Source organism: Psammomys obesus, unplaced genomic scaffold (genome assembly GCF_907164565.1).
Source record: "Psammomys obesus unplaced genomic scaffold, mPsaObe1.curated_primary_1811, whole genome shotgun sequence".
NCBI lineage: Eukaryota > Metazoa > Chordata > Mammalia > Rodentia > Muridae > Psammomys > Psammomys obesus.
The window spans coordinates 19433-36402 of NW_026596353.1; the positions used below are offsets into that span (position 1 = coordinate 19433).

General features: G+C 36.9%; 1 protein-coding gene across 1 annotated transcript; it reads right to left on the reverse strand.

Moving 5' to 3' along the window:
* Nucleotides 1–269: 269 nt before the first annotated feature.
* On the reverse strand, nucleotides 270–16069 carry Spata22 (spermatogenesis associated 22). Its single transcript, XM_055597361.1, has 8 exons — nucleotides 16027–16069; nucleotides 13763–13891; nucleotides 10038–10098; nucleotides 9822–9917; nucleotides 5723–6065; nucleotides 1794–1917; nucleotides 818–915; nucleotides 270–461 (listed from the first exon to the last, which is right to left on the reverse strand). Exons 1-8 carry the CDS (start codon nucleotides 16067–16069, stop codon nucleotides 270–272), a joined length of 1086 nt encoding a protein of 361 aa, XP_055453336.1.
* Nucleotides 16070–16970: the final 901 nt, after the last annotated feature.

Below are 16970 nucleotides of genomic sequence, written 5' to 3' on the forward strand. Positions count from 1 at the left end.
TGAAGATACCTGATAAAACAGGGACAGATGAAAGGGGAGGAGGTCCTCCCCTATCAGGGGACTTGGAAAGGGGCAGGGAGGAGACCAGGGAGGGAGTGTGGGGTTGGGGAGGGAATGAGGGAGCGGGATACAGCTGGGACACGGAGTTAACAAAATGTAACTAAAAAGAAAAATAAAAAAAAAAAAAAAAACCTTGCAAGTGGTAAATTAGTAAGAGTAAATGCTTCTAATTATACAAAAGAAACTTGCATAACAGCCTTTGTCACTATTTACATTTCATTCATTACTCTGGTGTGATACTTCATCTCAGCATCGGCAATTGTAACAAATGCCTGCAAAGTCTTTTGTTCTGAAGTAGATGCTGGTCTGACAGAAACACACTTGAAAATGTTTTTGTCTGGGTTGTAGTGTCCAACACACCTGTGAACTCGGCCTCTAATCAGTCTTGGAAGTTCACGATCCTGTTTTTCAAAACATAAAAGTAAAAAAATATTTATTGCTTCATCTAAAGTTTAATGTTTATTTTATAATATGACCAATTAAACATGGATAACCCCAAATGGTATTTTTCTCTGTGTTGCTTACAAGATAGCTAGGCACACACAGGTAACCTGCCACAGAGGAACAACTCTAACCTCAATAAGGCTTCTAACAAACTAGCAAGAAGCTACGTCCTGAAAAATTTGATAATCCCCTCATAATGACTCATGAATTACGTATTCTTTTTGCTAACTGCATTTTTATTGCAATGGGACTATAGCCTGTAATTTAATGTTTTGTTAGCATAGACACTGAAAATAAACGTTAAAATACTCACAATTTCATAAAATACACATGGAAGAATATTTTTCCCATCTCTCATAAGAAAAGTCTTTGAATAATGTGGGCCAGGTGTGACAGCTGAATCCAGGACAGCTAAGCAACATTGAAGTAGGGAAATTAACATTGATAAATACAAAATTTAAGGAAGAAAAGTTGGTATTTAAATGTCATCTCATAACAGCTCTCCTACTTCTACTTATACAATGGTATTTTTATGAAGGAATTGTATCATTTCAGTGTGTTCTGCAGACTGGATGCATTTCAAAGCTGTACTAACAATAAAATGCACTATAACAACAAATAAGTATCATAATTTAATAAAAACAATACTTAATAAGTATTCTAGTGTCAGGTCTTCAGCTTAATACTATTTTATGACATAGTTCAAACTTGATTTTACTTTATTTTATTTTCTAAGATGAAATATATTCATGTAAATGTACAAAAACAGAAAAAGAACAAAAAAATAAATGTTTTCATAACTTCAGGTAATCAAACTAATATAGCTCTCCCCTTTTGAGGCAGAATAAAAGCACCTACAAGCCACCTTTTGGAATAATTATATATAGGTATGGATATATTGATATATATATATATATGGATAGATAGATATCTGAAACACATTAGATCTCTAGGCTGATTTATCCTACCTAACTGCAGGTTTGTATTTTTTATCCACATCTCCCTATCTCCTTCCCCTTGAGCAAATCTGTTTCGTCATGTGTAAATTGTAAGTCCTAATTCATGTTTAGCTCCAGAAATTTTTATCAAATGATGTCATCTATTCATTTAGTAACCATCTCATGAGTACTGGTAGTGGACATCAGTTATTTTGAAGCCAGCCTACATTTTCCCTAATATACATAATCTCCTTTCCAATTTGTATTCTCTTAATGGTATCGTAGGTATTCGTAATGGCATTTAAAATATCTAAACAGTATACTGCAGTGTTCTTGAAATATTATACCTACCCAATACTTCAAAAAGAAGTACAGTTTTGTGCACTTGTGCACACCAGTATTTCATGCTTTCAATGACTGCAGAAATAATTCTTAAAGAATTATCTTTTTCCTTCAACGCATGCAAGGGGTCTTCCTTTGGGGGAAAAGAGCATAGCTTTAGAACAGTGTTGCACTTTACTCAAAATACTCTGATCTGTGCAGTGTCTAGGTTCTTATAATAAGTAAATGTGTAGAGTATGTAAACAGAACTACTAAAAGTTTCAACGCAATTAAACCCCAAAATTAAAGCCACTATTACATTTTACTGCATTGCAGAGTGAAAACCAGAATTACTTAAAATAAGAAGAGAATTATGTGATGAGAGAGATGGCACAGAGGGTAAAGAAAGCACTTGCCATATAAGCATAATGAGCTGAGTTTGATCCCCAGAACCCATAAAAAGGTGAAAAGAGAAAACCGACTCTTTTGACAACACATATGCCCCCTACAAACTTCATACATACAATAATAAGCAAAGATTTAAAAGAATTGCTTATATTATTCATTTCCTCAATTAATTTTCTCCCTCACTGAATAATCATTACATGCCAGTCCCTTTATAAACAGGTAAGTGAAATAGTCACTAATGAGCTCATACTGTAGACACATTCATTCATTCAGGCATTTTTAAAAAAGTTATTTTCTAAAAACTGAAGAAAATAAGTGTAAAAGTGGGAGAGCAAAAGGAGGAGAGGGGAGATTAGGTGTGAATAATAGGTGATGCAAATATAATCAAAGCATCACATATACTATTTTGCATTATTAATATACACTAATAAATTTAAGTGCTTTTGGGGCATCCACTCTATGCCAAAACTACTAAAGAAACAGAAGTGAACAAACAAGTCAGGCATGGTGGCAGAGTAGTTGGATCTCTGTGAGTTCAAGGACAGCCTACTCTACACAGCAGGTTCCAGGACAGCCTAGTGAGAGCTGCATAATGAGACCCTGTCTCAAAAAATAATAATAATATTACATCTACCCTCACATAATTTCTAATGTAAAATAGGATTCATCAAATAAACAAGTGAATAAATACTGTATAATACAACATCAGGAATTGTTATCATCTATGCATGAAAAATAACAATGAAAGGATAAAGACAGATGGAATTTATAATTTTAAGTGGGTAGTTAAGTGGGAACAGAGAATAGCACATGTAAAAGTCCTGAAACAGAAATGTACTTTGCATTTTTGTGCTTAGTTGCATAAGTGTTTTGTATGTATATCTGTATGTTTACACATGTGTGTGCCTGGTGCCCACAGAAAAGGGGGTCAGATCCCCTGGAACTGGAGTTTCAGAAGGTTGTGAGCTGTCATGTGTGTCCTGGGAAGAGCACCAAGTCCTTCAGGAGTGTTGTCGTGCTCTTAACCACCAAGCCATCTCTCCAGCCCCATACTTTATGGTTGGTTGGTTGGTTGGTTGGTTTTTTAAGAATCTGAAGATACAACCTTTAATCCCAGCACTTGGAAGCCAGAGCAGGTGGATCTCTATGAACTTGAGGCCAGCCTGATCTACATAGTAAGTTCAGGGCAACATATGAAGACACTGTCTTCAAACAAACACACAAACAAAAATACTAACTTTCAAGGGTTGGGACACAATTTCATTTTGGGGGGTGAGGGTTGTGATGAGCACCTGATGAAACTTTAAAATTTCCCCTTCTTGTCCCTCCTACACAAGATTTGAAGATGACTGCCACAGCGAGCCACTGTTACTAAGGTGACAACAAAGTAACATAACATCAAGAATCTCTATAAAAAACATGCTATATCAGTCATATTTTCAGAAAATAAAGTAAACAGAATTTACCCTAATTGCTTGCTAAAAACAGTAATGTTCAGGTTATTATCAGAACAAATTCAGAATTCTTAAGCACCCAAACACTAACAGCAGTTAGAAGCTGAGAGGACAGCAGGAAAGATAAAATAAAACTGCCAAGACTATGAAATCTAGGCTCACAAAGGGGCACAGACATGGAAAGAAGAAAATCTCCACCTTTGCTCCCATCAACACCCTCCCAGTGACTCCCACTGGCTAACCTCTAGAGGAGCCAGCAAAGCAGGGATCCCCGGATGAGGCACTAGGTAGGGCAATGCAGCTTGCCAGGACACAGAGATTCACAGAACAACCCATTGGGTCCCCGTGTGAGAAATGAGAGAGAAAATAGCCTGCACATGTGTTGAAAACATTTTAAAGACCAATTATAAGTGCAGCTGAGAAAAAGGCACCTGTTCTCTAGAAAAATGTACAAGCATACACCATATCCATCCCATGTGAGGGGTCCTGGATGAACAGCACTTTGCAAAATGGTATAGAAGGCAAAAAAGGCAGAACAGGACCAGATTATAAAGCAGAATTCAATAAATAATGACCTACACTCCAAATCTAACCCACTGTTTCTGTCAACATTCACTGGACCACAGCCACGCTCATTAATTAATGTGTTGTCTGTGGCTGCTTCCAAGTTATAATAGCAGAGTTCAGTCATCAGAGTTCAGTAAAATAACTACAACAAAGACAGTATAGTCCATAAGGCCAAAAATGTTATCTGGCACTTTGCATGAAAATGTTTCTGGTATCTTTTGGGGAAAATTACATAATACAAAGTATGGACTGTCCACATACTCAAAGAAGCTAAGTAACAGAGAGGGCTCAAGGGAGATACCTGAATCTGAGAAGGGGAATTATACAGACATCTGAAGTAGATGGAGGGAAAAAACTGGGTGGGAAACGGGTTGGGTTGGAGAAGGTAATGGGGGGGGATCAGAGTTGAAGAGAGCTGGGGATGGGAGTTGGTGGGACCAGGGGTCAAGGGAGAACAGAAATTGGTAGGGGCCATCTCTGGGACAATGGAGGCTCCTGGGAATCTATGGAGGTGACCCTAGCTGAGACTCCTAGCAGTAGGAGATATGGAGGCTGAAGTCATTATCTCCTGTAACCAGGCAGGACTTCCAGTGGAGGGAAGGGGACACAACCCACACATAAAACCTTTGACCCAAAATCTGTCTTGCCTACAAGAAACATAGGGATAAAGATGGAGCAGAAATTGAGGGAATGGCAAACCAATGACTGGCCCAACTTGAGAACTACCTCATGGGAAAGAGTCAGCCTCTCACACTATTAATGAATTGATACTCTGCTATGCTTGCAGACAGGAGCCTAGCATAACTGTCCTCTGAGAAGCTTCATGCAGCAACTGATGAAAACAGATGCAGAAACCACAGCCAAACAATAGCAGAACTCAGGAAGTCTTGTGGAAGAGTAGGGGGAAGGATTGAGGAGACCTACAAAGTTAACTAACCCAGGCCCATGGGGGCTCACAGAAACTAACCAAAGAGCATGCACAGGCTAGACTTAGAAACCCCACACATATGTAGTGGATGTGCAGCTTGTTCTTCATGTGGGACCCCTAACAATGAGAGTAAGGCTTGTCTCTGACTGTTGCCTGCCTTTGGATCCCTTTCTCTGTCCTCAGTGGGAGAGGATGCCTTTCATCTGGCTGGGGCCTCCCTTTCTCTGAGAGGGGGAGGGAGGAGTGGAGTAAGTGGGGGAAGGGTGCTGAGGGTGAGAATGGGAGAAGAGGGAGGGAGCTGAGATCAGGCTGTAAAGGGAATAAATAAATAATGGGGAAAAGTATGGATTATTTCCACAAGTAATGGATAAACTACTGTTACCTTAATAATTAAAAGTAAAGACCAGAATCCACTTAAAAATATTTTTAAAAGCCACTATTAAAAAACATATAGCTAAGACATTTCAGAAACTAACACACATCTACTCTAACAGGAAACTGGGTATTCATGCTAATCTACACATACCATGTATGTACCTTTCTAAATATTTACCACATGTTTAAACATGTAAATAAGTTATTATTAATATTTAAATGTTTACCTTCGGAGTCTTTTCTCCTGGAATGTCACCCAACACTGTTTTCTTAAATGGACTTTGTTGAAAACTCGGTTTAAATGCCTGCAGTGCACTGGCTCTGTCTGGGCCTTTCACTGCAGAGTCAGGAAGTTTTGATGAACATGTCTGTCTGAGTACTTCATTTTCTTTGTGTTCAGGTAAGTTAGGAAATTCAAGTGTTCCTAACTGCCTTTGTCGCTGTGCTCCCAAATTCACTGGACAAGAACTGAATTCACTGCTTGCTGCTGGGCTTGCTGTTTTACGCTGGGGTTTGAAATCATTTTTATCCCAAGTTCTCAAGCTGGCATTTCTGTTGTCACCTTTGTAGCTGTGAAAATTAAACATACTTCTCTGTGTCTTTTTATTTAGGAACAACTGATAAAATTTTTCATTGTTATGACAATTTGTGGTTTACAGCTAGTAAGTAGTATGAAATTTCAAACACATCATTCATTACAGGATAGTACGGTATAATACTACTTCGCTTTCTAGATGATGAGACAGAGCCTTAGGGAAATAGTAACTCATACAAAGTTATACAGTAAGTCATTGGCAAGTCCAAAACTTGGAGAACACCAGTCTCCCTATTGAGAATACAGTGCTATAAATCTGTGTTTGTAATTCAAGCCTATATATAACAGTTTTCAAGTAGAAATATTTTAAGGGCTTTTGCTTAATTCTATATATTTATTTTGACATTTTCTACAAAGTAAAAAGTAAAAAGCTATGGCTTGCCTGTAAGGTTATTTAATATTCTGTGCTTTGAAAACCCCTACTAAATAACCTGTTACAGCATTTACACATTAAACTAAATGACTTGTAAAAGCTGGTCAGTGCAGGATGTTAATAAGACCCATACAAAAGTATATTTTCTAAGCAGGTCAGTTAAGAGATATATGGAAAGAAAAAATTAGTTCAATTCACAAATTCTGAATTATGAATAATTTTCCCAGAAATACTGCAAGTGTTACAAGGCAATCACATTACCCACCCTTTGCTTAAAAGTAAATAAATAAATAAAAGCGGGGAGGGAACCAGCAAAAGGCCTAGGTTTTATGAAGCCTAAGGCTTATGTAGTTTGAGAAATACTGTTAACATCTTAACTATAAAAAAGGATGAAAAAAAATCATGAATCTTTAAGTTACAAATACCATAAACATCATTAATATCCAAAAATAGTAGAATTATTGCTATTTATTAAGTATGTGATATACCCTCTACTGTGCAGCTATTTCCTCTAAATTGAAATACTCCTTCCTGGATGAAAGAAGGAGGCTCAAAAGATTTAGGCAGCTTATGAAATTCACAAGACTCAGAAAATCACAAGATTCACCATGCCCTCCCACAGTTAAATAAGCAGAAAGAAAAGGTTGCAGAGAGGAGACTCTTGGCAAGGAGCTTCAGAGATGAGCTTCTATGAAGTTATCACCCATGCTGGGGTAAGCTTTTCCATGATGGCGCTAACTTGAGTTCTCCATGCTACTGTATGTAACTTCTCACACATGCTATTTATTGGAAAAAAAAAAAAAAAACAAAAAACAAAAAACATTGACAATCACTACAAAACATGCCATATTACTCATATTTCCAGAAAATAAAGAAAAACAGAATTAACCCTGATGGCTTCCTAAAAACATGATCTTTTTTTCTATATTTCTGAGTAAGAATAAACACAGAACAATTAAGCACCTAATTAAAGAACTCGCAAAAACAAACAAACAAACAAAACATCTATATTATTGCAGCTACTCAAGTAAGTACTTGCTTGACCCAAAGTCTATACATCTCAGTGAACCTTTATTTAGTCAGAAGAATCACTCTGACACTCTGCAGCCTTGGAGCTTTTCTCTTGAATTGGTATACTTTCACTATCAATTAGATTTTTATGCACTTATCTACCACAGAAGAAATAGGTATTTTTCTCTCAAACAGGGGGCAGGGTTGGGGGTGGCGGGAAACAACAACTTCAAATGGATCAATGATCCCAAAATAAAACCTGAAAGTATTAGAAAAAAAAGTAAGACCAACTCTAAGATAAAGACACAGGTAAAGACTTTCCAAATAGAGCTCTAATTGCACAGGAAACAGGGGCAACAATTGAGAAATGGGATCTCATGAAATTAAAAAGCATAGGGCTGGAGAAATGGCTTAGTGGTTAAGTGCACTGGCTGCTCTTCCAGAGGTCTTGAGTTCAATTCCCAGCACCCACATCGTGGCCCACAACCTTCTATAGTGAGATCTGGTGTCCTCCTCTGGCATGCAGGTGTACATCCAGGCAGAACACTGTATACATAATAAATAAATAAATATTTTATTTAAAAAGATTCTATATAGCAAAGAGCATGTTCAATCAACTGAAGAGACAATCTTCATTATGGGAGAAAATATTTGCCAGATATATTTCTGCAGAGGATTAATATCTAGAATACACAAAGAACTCAAAACATAAACAAGAGGCAACCCAATTTAAAAAAATAAATAAATAAATGAAAATAAAAAGCAAGCTGTAGATTTGAACAGAGAGCTCTGAAAGAAAAGAGAAATGGTTAATGGACATTTTTTAAAGTGTTCATTAGCCACCAGGGACATGCAAATTAAACCTACTTTGAGATTCTGTGTCACCACAGAAACAAATGCTGACAAGGACATGGGAGAAAGGAGCTCTTATTCACTGCTGGTAAGAGTGCAAACTGGTACCTGCATTATGAAAATTAAATGTGGAAGCTTCTCACAATAGAAATGTAAGAACTAGTGGAAGGCAGGAGTGCTATGAAATGCCTTCTGGACACGGTACAGCAATTGCACTCATGAATTCACAGGAGCTGGGTTATCCACACAAGATGAAACCAGCCAAACCTTCATCACAGATGCAGTAGATAAGCTCTGTCCTCACCCCGCATTGAGGAACTATTGGCAGCTGACAGTTTCTGGAGGAGAGTTGTTCCATTTTGATGAGGCCACTGACAAGATTCCCATGCTTTAGAGTAGCCACACACCACAGACAACACCAACTGAACTCAATGGATTACTTAAAAGGAGAGTGGCTTTAATCCCAGCACTAAGAAGGAAGAGGCAGGAGAATCTCTGTGAGTTCAGGTCATCCTAGTTTATATAGTAAGCTCCAGGACAGCCAAGACTACACAGATACCCTGTCTCAAGAAGGAAAAAAAAAAGTTAAAGGGAACATGTTGAAAGGACAGAGTTGGAGTAGGAAATAAAGGTTATATGTCAAATCTAGTAATAGAACTACCATACGACCAAGCAATACCACTGTGGGGCATATACTCAAAGGATTCTATATCCTACTACAAAGATTCTTCTTCATCTAACTACAATAGCTAGGAAAGGAAATCAGCCTAGATTTCCATTAGCAGTGAATAAATAATAAAAATCTGATTAATAAATAAAATGGAATTTTATTCAGTTGTAAAAAATATAATAAAATTGTGAAATTTTCCAGTAAATTGATGGAACTAGAAATTACTATACTAAGTGAGGAAATCCAGGCTCATAAAGACAAATGCCATGTTCTCGTATATGTGGATCCTAGCTTCAAATTTTTTGATGTGTATATTTAAAAGTACCTGTAGAGGCCAAGAAGCTAGAAAGGGGATGTTGAAGAAGTTACCTTAAGGGGAGTAAATCAGAACATCCATGATATGAAAGTAGAGATGGAAATACTGGAAATGGAAGGATTTATGTAAGAATGAGGATAGCGATAGGGGGAAGATAAGGATCATAACAAAAAAAAGAAAGAGATCTGTATGAAAACCTATTATTTTTAACTCAGTTTAAGCCTTCCATATATACCCACAAATTCTACTTAAACAAATCAAAAATATCTGGAAGAAAATTACATCTATATCCAACATAAACTTTGTCATTTCTTTTTTTTAGTTTGTCATTTCTTAATGACAACTGTGTAACATTTACATTATTTTACATTGTGTAATTTAAAGTAGACCGGAAGGCATACATAGATTATATTCAAATATCAGTTTGTTATTAATGTAGAAATTTCTAAATGTATTTCTAAGAAAGGAAAAAGATTTTTTAAAAGGAAAGAAAACATGTGCAGACTCACCCCCAACCACTTTGGCTTCTTTCAACATTTGACTGAATAGATTTAGATGCATAATCTTGACTTCTCGGGGGATAAGAAGCAGAAGCTGGTATTTGCCTTTCAAAAAAAAAAATCTTGTTAAACACAGTTTTCAAATTGAGAAATGTAAGATATATACAGAAAGTAACATTAGTTGGTAACAGACACACATTTATTGGTTCATATTTTTCCACATACCCTGTATTCATTGTTTTCTTTAAAGGTGTCACCTCTGGATTCACAGCTTCCCACTCCCAACCTCAAAAGTATAAGAACACAGATAAAAATGAAATTTTTTTCAAAATAATTCTTTACATTTATTTAATTTGGGAGCGCTAACAAGTTGAAGATATAGTGACTATCTTTAGTAGTACTTGGTTGTAGGATTTATCGTAGCCTGCTTAATTTTTTTTGATGTCGTTCTTTCTTGCTGTATTTAAGCAAAGATGATAGTTTAATCCTTTTCCACAACCGATCCTAATATAGTGGTGCTTTGTAATTGACAACATAAATTTAGTTTAATCTGGTGTTTCCTAAACCTTATTCCACCCCACATCAAGAAATGCATCATAACGGGGCAACTACACAGCTAGTATATGAAAATAATGAAGACACAGAATCAGAGAGTAAGATAACATTTTAACATCAAATCTAATCCTTACTATGTATGCTATACACTGACATTTTTAATTCTGTTCTAGTTACTCTCTTATATTTTAAAGATTTCCATTTTATGTTTAAATATGTGCATGAGTGGAAGTGTTCATAGATGCCATGCCAAGGATCCACTGGAGATGGAATAATAAAGTAGTTGTCAGACACCTAACATGGGTGTTGGGACCAAACTCAGGTCCTCTGAAAGACCAGTAAGCCCTCCTTAACCACTCAGCCATCTCTCTATCCCCATACTCTCTTCTTGTGTTGATCATATTAAAGACTAACAGATCAAGATAAAAATTCTTATTTCCTCACTGAATAACTCACACTTGTAATTTTTCAAGATCCGTATTCATGCTACTTTTAAAACATTTTAAATGGTGAGGAAAGTTTTAATGGTGGCGAATGATCAGATAAACGCTGACACATCCATGTGAATTTCTACCATTTATACATAAAATGGAAATGAGGGCCACAGATGGCTCTGTGGAAAAAGGCACTAGCCATGTAAACCTCATATGCTATGATTCATACCAGAATTCACAGTGAAAGATGACTCAAAAAATGTGTCCACTGACCTACACACCTACACACACACACACACACACACACACCATCATACATGTGTACACTCATACACACATACTAATAATAAAATACAAATTTTAAAAATAGGAATGTTATATGTTAACGCTATACTTTAAATTCCTATTGTGGAAGAAAAACAATGACTGCATCAAAGCACACTGAAAATTTTTGAATTGAGTATTGCTATACATAAAAGTATTTTAATATTTTATTCATATAATTCCAATAATTTTGAAATTTGTTTCCAAAATTTAAATATAGATACCAAGAATATACCAAATATACTTCAGAATGTCTGCCTATTAGTGTTTTCTCCCAGAGGGAAGTAAAAAGTCAGTGAACATTGAGCCAGTGAGCAAGATGGCATAGTGGGAAGCCTTGACATCAAGCCTAATGACCTGAGTCTCATCTCTAGAACACACATACACACACAGATAGTGAAGGAACTGAGGATGGCAGGGGTGGCTCCATTTTGTTTCTCAGACTCTATCTTACGTTGACCGTCCTTGGAGTGACTTGGCCCCCACCTTCAGGTTCTGAGAAGGGCCACCTGGCTCTCCACCCCCGCAGGTTGTTGTGGATACCATAGAATGTGTTAATAGATAACTACAATCAGGCCTCCACTCCATAGGTTGTCATAAATACCACAGAATGTGTTAAATGCCATAGAATGTGTTGATGGGTCCTCCACCCAGCAGGCTATCATAAAACTATCTTAGATATCTTGCCATTTGGAAGGCTTGGAACAATTGGCCTGAAGGTCACTTCACTTGCTGAACTTCCCCCCCATACCCAATCTTACCCTTCCTTGTAACACCAAGGCTTGGAATTTCCTGCTTGCAGTTTTTCCCTTTAAAAATTCTGACCCCCTGAGACTCCAGGCCTCACTTTCTAACCTGCTACATCAGGGAAGACTGGTGGCCTGAGCTTAATTAATCTTTATTCAAGCTTGAATAAAGATCCTCATGTGATGTGCAACAGACTCAACTCCTAGTGGTCTTTTGGGGTCTCTCAAATTGGGCACAACAATAGATAGATGGATGGATGGATGGATAGATGGATCTAGATTATACAGTGAAAAAATAAAGTCAACAAATATTTAAGATCTTCCAACACTCACTAGAGGTCTTACTTAAAAGGTAACACGTATTAGAAGCTTCCTGACTCTAAAACTTAATCAAGAGTTACAGAAGGCAGTCAATCTCTGAAAAGCAGAGTTAGAATATGTAATAAACTCCCAGCAATGACAACTTATATAATGTGCTGGTTGAAGCTATAAGGAAGCATACTAGAGGAGAGTATCTTTTTTTTTTAATTTTTATTATTAGTTACATTTTATTAACTCTGTATCCCAGCCGTATCCTGCTCCCTTCCAATCCCACCCTCCCTCCCTCATCTTCTCCCTGCCCCTTTCCAAGTCCACTGACAGGGAAGGATCTCCTCCTCTTTCCTCTGACCCTGGTTTATCAGGTATCTTCAGGACTTGCTGCAAAGTCCTCCTCTGTGGCCTAGCAGGGCTGCTCCTCCCTTGGTGGTTGGGGAGGTCAAAGAGCCCGCCATTGAATTCATGTCAGAAATAGTCCCTTTTCCCCTTACTAGGGACACACAATTGGATACTGAGCTACCATGGGCTACATCCGAGCAGAGGTTCTAGGTTATAACCATACATGGTCCTTTGTGGGGGAAAACAGTCTCATATAAGACCCCTGTGCCCAGATATATTCGGTCCTTGTGGAGCTCTTATCCTCTCTGGGTCATATTAACTCCCCCTTCTTTCATAAGACTCCCTGCACTCTGCCAAAGGTTTGGTTATGAGTCTCAGTATCTGCTTTGATACAATGCTAGGTAGAGTCTTTCAGAGGCCCTCTGTGGTAGGCTCCTGTCCTGATACTTGTTTTAGAGGAGAATATCTTAAGACCACCAAATATCTTAAATTGGGTAATTTACAAAGAAGAATTTTTGACAGTGCTAAAGACTAAAACATCTTAGATCGAGGTGACAACAAACTAGACATTTGGTGAAAGCTTGTTCTCACTTCAGAGATAATCCCTCTTCGTGTCCTCACATGACAGAAGCAGCAAACAGTACTTCTCCTTCATCCTGTTGTAGGGGTAGAGTCCTCAACTCTAAGCACCTCCAAAAGGCCCATCTCCTACTCAGTGGTTAAGTTTCAACTTAAGAATTTTCAGATCCCAGAAAAGAGTAAGGGAGACAACAGACAAAGACAGGCAAAAATGCCTTCCGAAAGTATGACTAGAACCAAGCACCAGAAATTCCTGGGCGTATGCCTTTCTACAGTCTATTTTTCCCATTTTCTTTCTTATACTCTATACACACTTTTCCCTGTTTCTGAAGTAACTCAAGCCCTTCCATCCTTTCCTATTGAGTATATAAAGCACAGTAATCTATGTTTTGAGAAAAAAAAATAGTCTTTGCAATGTAGGTTCCTACTTTAGTAAAACAAAGGCTCCAGACATAAAGATACTCCATTTAAATGCTAAGCCACCCTCGTAGACAAGGCAACTCAAAACTCCTGTGCTGGAATGCTCAGAAGGAGCCAAGTAAACTCTATATCTGGGCAGTGAAAAGTAGCAGGAACTTTCTGCAATGAGAGACCCAGTAATTTTCTACAACCCTAGTCTTTTTCCCTTGAAAGTTTACTTTCCTCGTTTTCTTACCTGTTGGTAGAGAAGAGGAACTGTAACTGTCAGAAACAGTACTGATACCTGGATCATTCTGAAGTGGATTAGAAGTTAAAGGCTGTCTGTTCCTCTTTTTCTGATTGAACAATGGCACAGGCAAACAGCCTATATAGAATGTACCAATAAATTAGAACGAAATAAGTAAATGAGCATGTCTACTTCTAGAATCATTTCCATTAATAATTTGTAATGATGGAAAATTTAAGGTCTACTTCTATATGCTAATACACTAAAGATGTATTTCTATGCCCTTGAAATGATTTTTATGATCTTTAGAAGTCCTAAATAGCTCACCAGTATCTCTAAGGTCCTTTCTTATTCTGTCTTATTACTTTAATTCTTATTTCTAAGCAATTCCTGTCGTTTTAAATCTCCAAACTTTTCCCAAACCTGTCTTTTCTTTTCCTTATTTCCCTTTTCTGCTTGTCTATTTCCTTATCAGCTACAGAGTACTTATAGTATATATCAAAGCTAAGAAGGAAAAAACTCTGAACAATGCTTTCTAAAACTTTAACCATGCTTTAGAGTGTGACCACAACCTCTCAAGCCATAGTTATCAAACTTTATTTTGACTCATTCTGATTAATATGTAAGTTCCAAGGTCACAATCCCCAATGTTGAAATTTTTATCTCAAGTCTGGAACCTAAAATTATAATTTTAACAAGTACCCCAGGTATCTATAATGATATTTTTCTATGGATCATTTTGGTAATGTCTTCCAACCATGGTTCTCCACCTTTCTAATGCTGTGATCCTTTAATACGGTTCAGGCTGTGGTGATCCCAACCATATAATTATTCCATTGCTCTTCATAACTATAATTTTGCTACTGTTATGAATTGCAATATAAATACATGACTTTCAGGATGCCTGATATGCAACCCCTAAAGGGTTCTTGACCCACAGGTTGACAAGCACTTTCTTAAGAGAATAACTATACTCAATCCAAGTAAATATTACTACCACTTCTTCCAGATCGCAAAAGCAGGTTCTCCAGTCAAAAGAAGAGAATTCAGGGTCAAGAGGTCTTCAAAGCAAGAATTGAAAAAAAAAAAAAAAAAAAAAAAAACACCTAGATAAAACCCAAGTTCCTAAATCTCAGTTCAGAAACTCTTGACACTCTACCATTGTCTAGCTGACCCATTCTCACTTTCCTACAAGAGAATACTAACTCTGGAATATCTCTAATGAAAAACTAGAATCAGGATGCCAAGGTTTTAACTATGCCTTCAAAGAGGATTTGAAATATAACTTCAAAGTTAAATGTGAACAGTTTCCTTAAATTTTTTGTGACAATGATATATACAGAGAAGTATAACATTAAGAGTATGGACTCTACGCTGGGCAGCAGTGGCACATGCCTGTGATCCCAGCACTCAGGAAGGCAAAGGCAGAGGCAGGCACATCTCTGTGAATTCAAGGCCAGCCTGGTCTACAAAGTGAGTCCAGGACCCTGTTTCAGAAAAGGGAGAGAGAATAAACTCTAAAACCAGAGTTCAAGTCCTGTTTCTACCACTCAACAGATTATTTGTTTAAGGTCTTTGTGCCTTGGTGTCTTATCTAGAAAACAGATGTGATGATAACGATTAAATAATACTTTTGACTAAATGTCTAGAATATGGTATTCCACCATAAATTATTATAATAATCTTTATTGTACATCATAATCATTTCCCTGGCTCTTGTCATTCTTGACTTCTATTCTTAGGTTACCCAACAATTGGGAAAATAAAAACAATACAAAATATTAGAAAACAGCCAGGCTCTGGTGGCACATACCTTTAATCCTAGCGCTTTGGAGGCAGAGGTAGGTAGATCTCTGTGTGTTCAAATCAAAGCTAACCTAGTTTACAGAGCTAGTTCCAGAATAGCCAAGGCTACACAGAAAAACCTGTCTCAAAAAAGAAAAAAGAAAAAGAAAAGAAAAATGCTTTTAAAAACATTTTGAACAAATCAATCACAAAAACCCAAAAATGCATTTCTTTGTTTCCTGTTTATAACCATAAATAAATCAATCCCTTAACTTTTGAAAGAAAGGAACCAGAGTAAATCTCAGTAAATTTAGTTTTACTGTCATCTCTACTGCTAGATACTTTGCCTTGACCAAATTTTGGCTATAAAAAGAGGCTAGACTAAGTGTTTAATATCTTTAAACATTCTTTCCAAAATGTTCCTATAAACTTTACATGTTTTATGTGGCATGTGAAAAACAGCAAACAAATTAAAAGTTGTTCAATACCTGCTGTACTTCGAGCTGAATTTTCATTTTGGTTTCTCTTCATTTTCTTCAGTGTCAAAGCTTTTTTTGTTTTTTCTTATTTAGCACTTGACATTTCCAAAATGAAGCTGACTAAACCTTCAAAGGAAGAAACTTGTAACTCATTCATCAACAACATCAACTTTTCAGCCTATTAATTATGAGCATTATGGTTTAAAACTTTCAAATTTGATCACCTGAAGAACTGCTTTATGAGTAAGAATTTAAAATATAGCCCATTTTCTCAGATATGTTAAAATACGCTATGACAAGGGTAGATATAATATTGTTTAGAAAACAAGATTTTTCACACAGTCTAATTTATTTCAGAATTCAGAAACCATCACAGGAATTTTGAACCAAAGCTATAAGGGAAAGGGACTACAGTACTGGCAAACTTACAGAAACATTTTTCCATTGTTTTTTTTTTTTTTTCTGATGTTAGCTTCCTCGTATATGTATATCTTAATTTAATTTATTTAACTCAACAACTGCTTGTCCATGAAAAGGCCAGACACAAACCCAAATAATTTCTACTGCAAATTCACTGCCCAATGAGACAAGACTGATGTGAATACAACTAACAATGCAAATCAAACAGGTACGCATTAATGTCCAAATATCATTTGCAAAAGCAAAATTCAAAAACAAGAGGCCCAGGACTGCCTCTTTGTGTGTGCTGAACTTGAAAGCAGAATACAGAAAATTCTTAAATATTTTTCTAGCACTCTATCAAAACAGAGATGGGGCCATTTTGTCTGAATAGCTTAAACATCCTAAAACCATGGCATGTGAGACAGTCTCATAGAACCCAGACTTGCCTCAAACTACTGATCTTCCCACCTCCACCACCCAAGTGCTGGGAATGCCTGACTCAAACAACTACACGGAAATACAACCATCATCTTCCTCGAACACTAGATTCT

Bases quoted from the DNA above. Each gene is read 5' to 3' on its own strand.
- Spata22 (XM_055597361.1), bottom strand. From the start codon at position 16,069: ATGAAGAGAAACCAAAATGAAAATTCAGCTCGAAGTACAGCAG. The intron at 10,099-13,762 runs GTAAGAAAACGA...TATACTTTTGAG, and splicing joins TTCCTCTTCTCTACCAACAG to GTTGGGAGTGGGAAGCTGTG. The intron at 6,066-9,821 runs GTGAGTCTGCAC...TAATTTTCACAG, and splicing joins AGAAGCCAAAGTGGTTGGGG to CTACAAAGGTGACAACAGAA.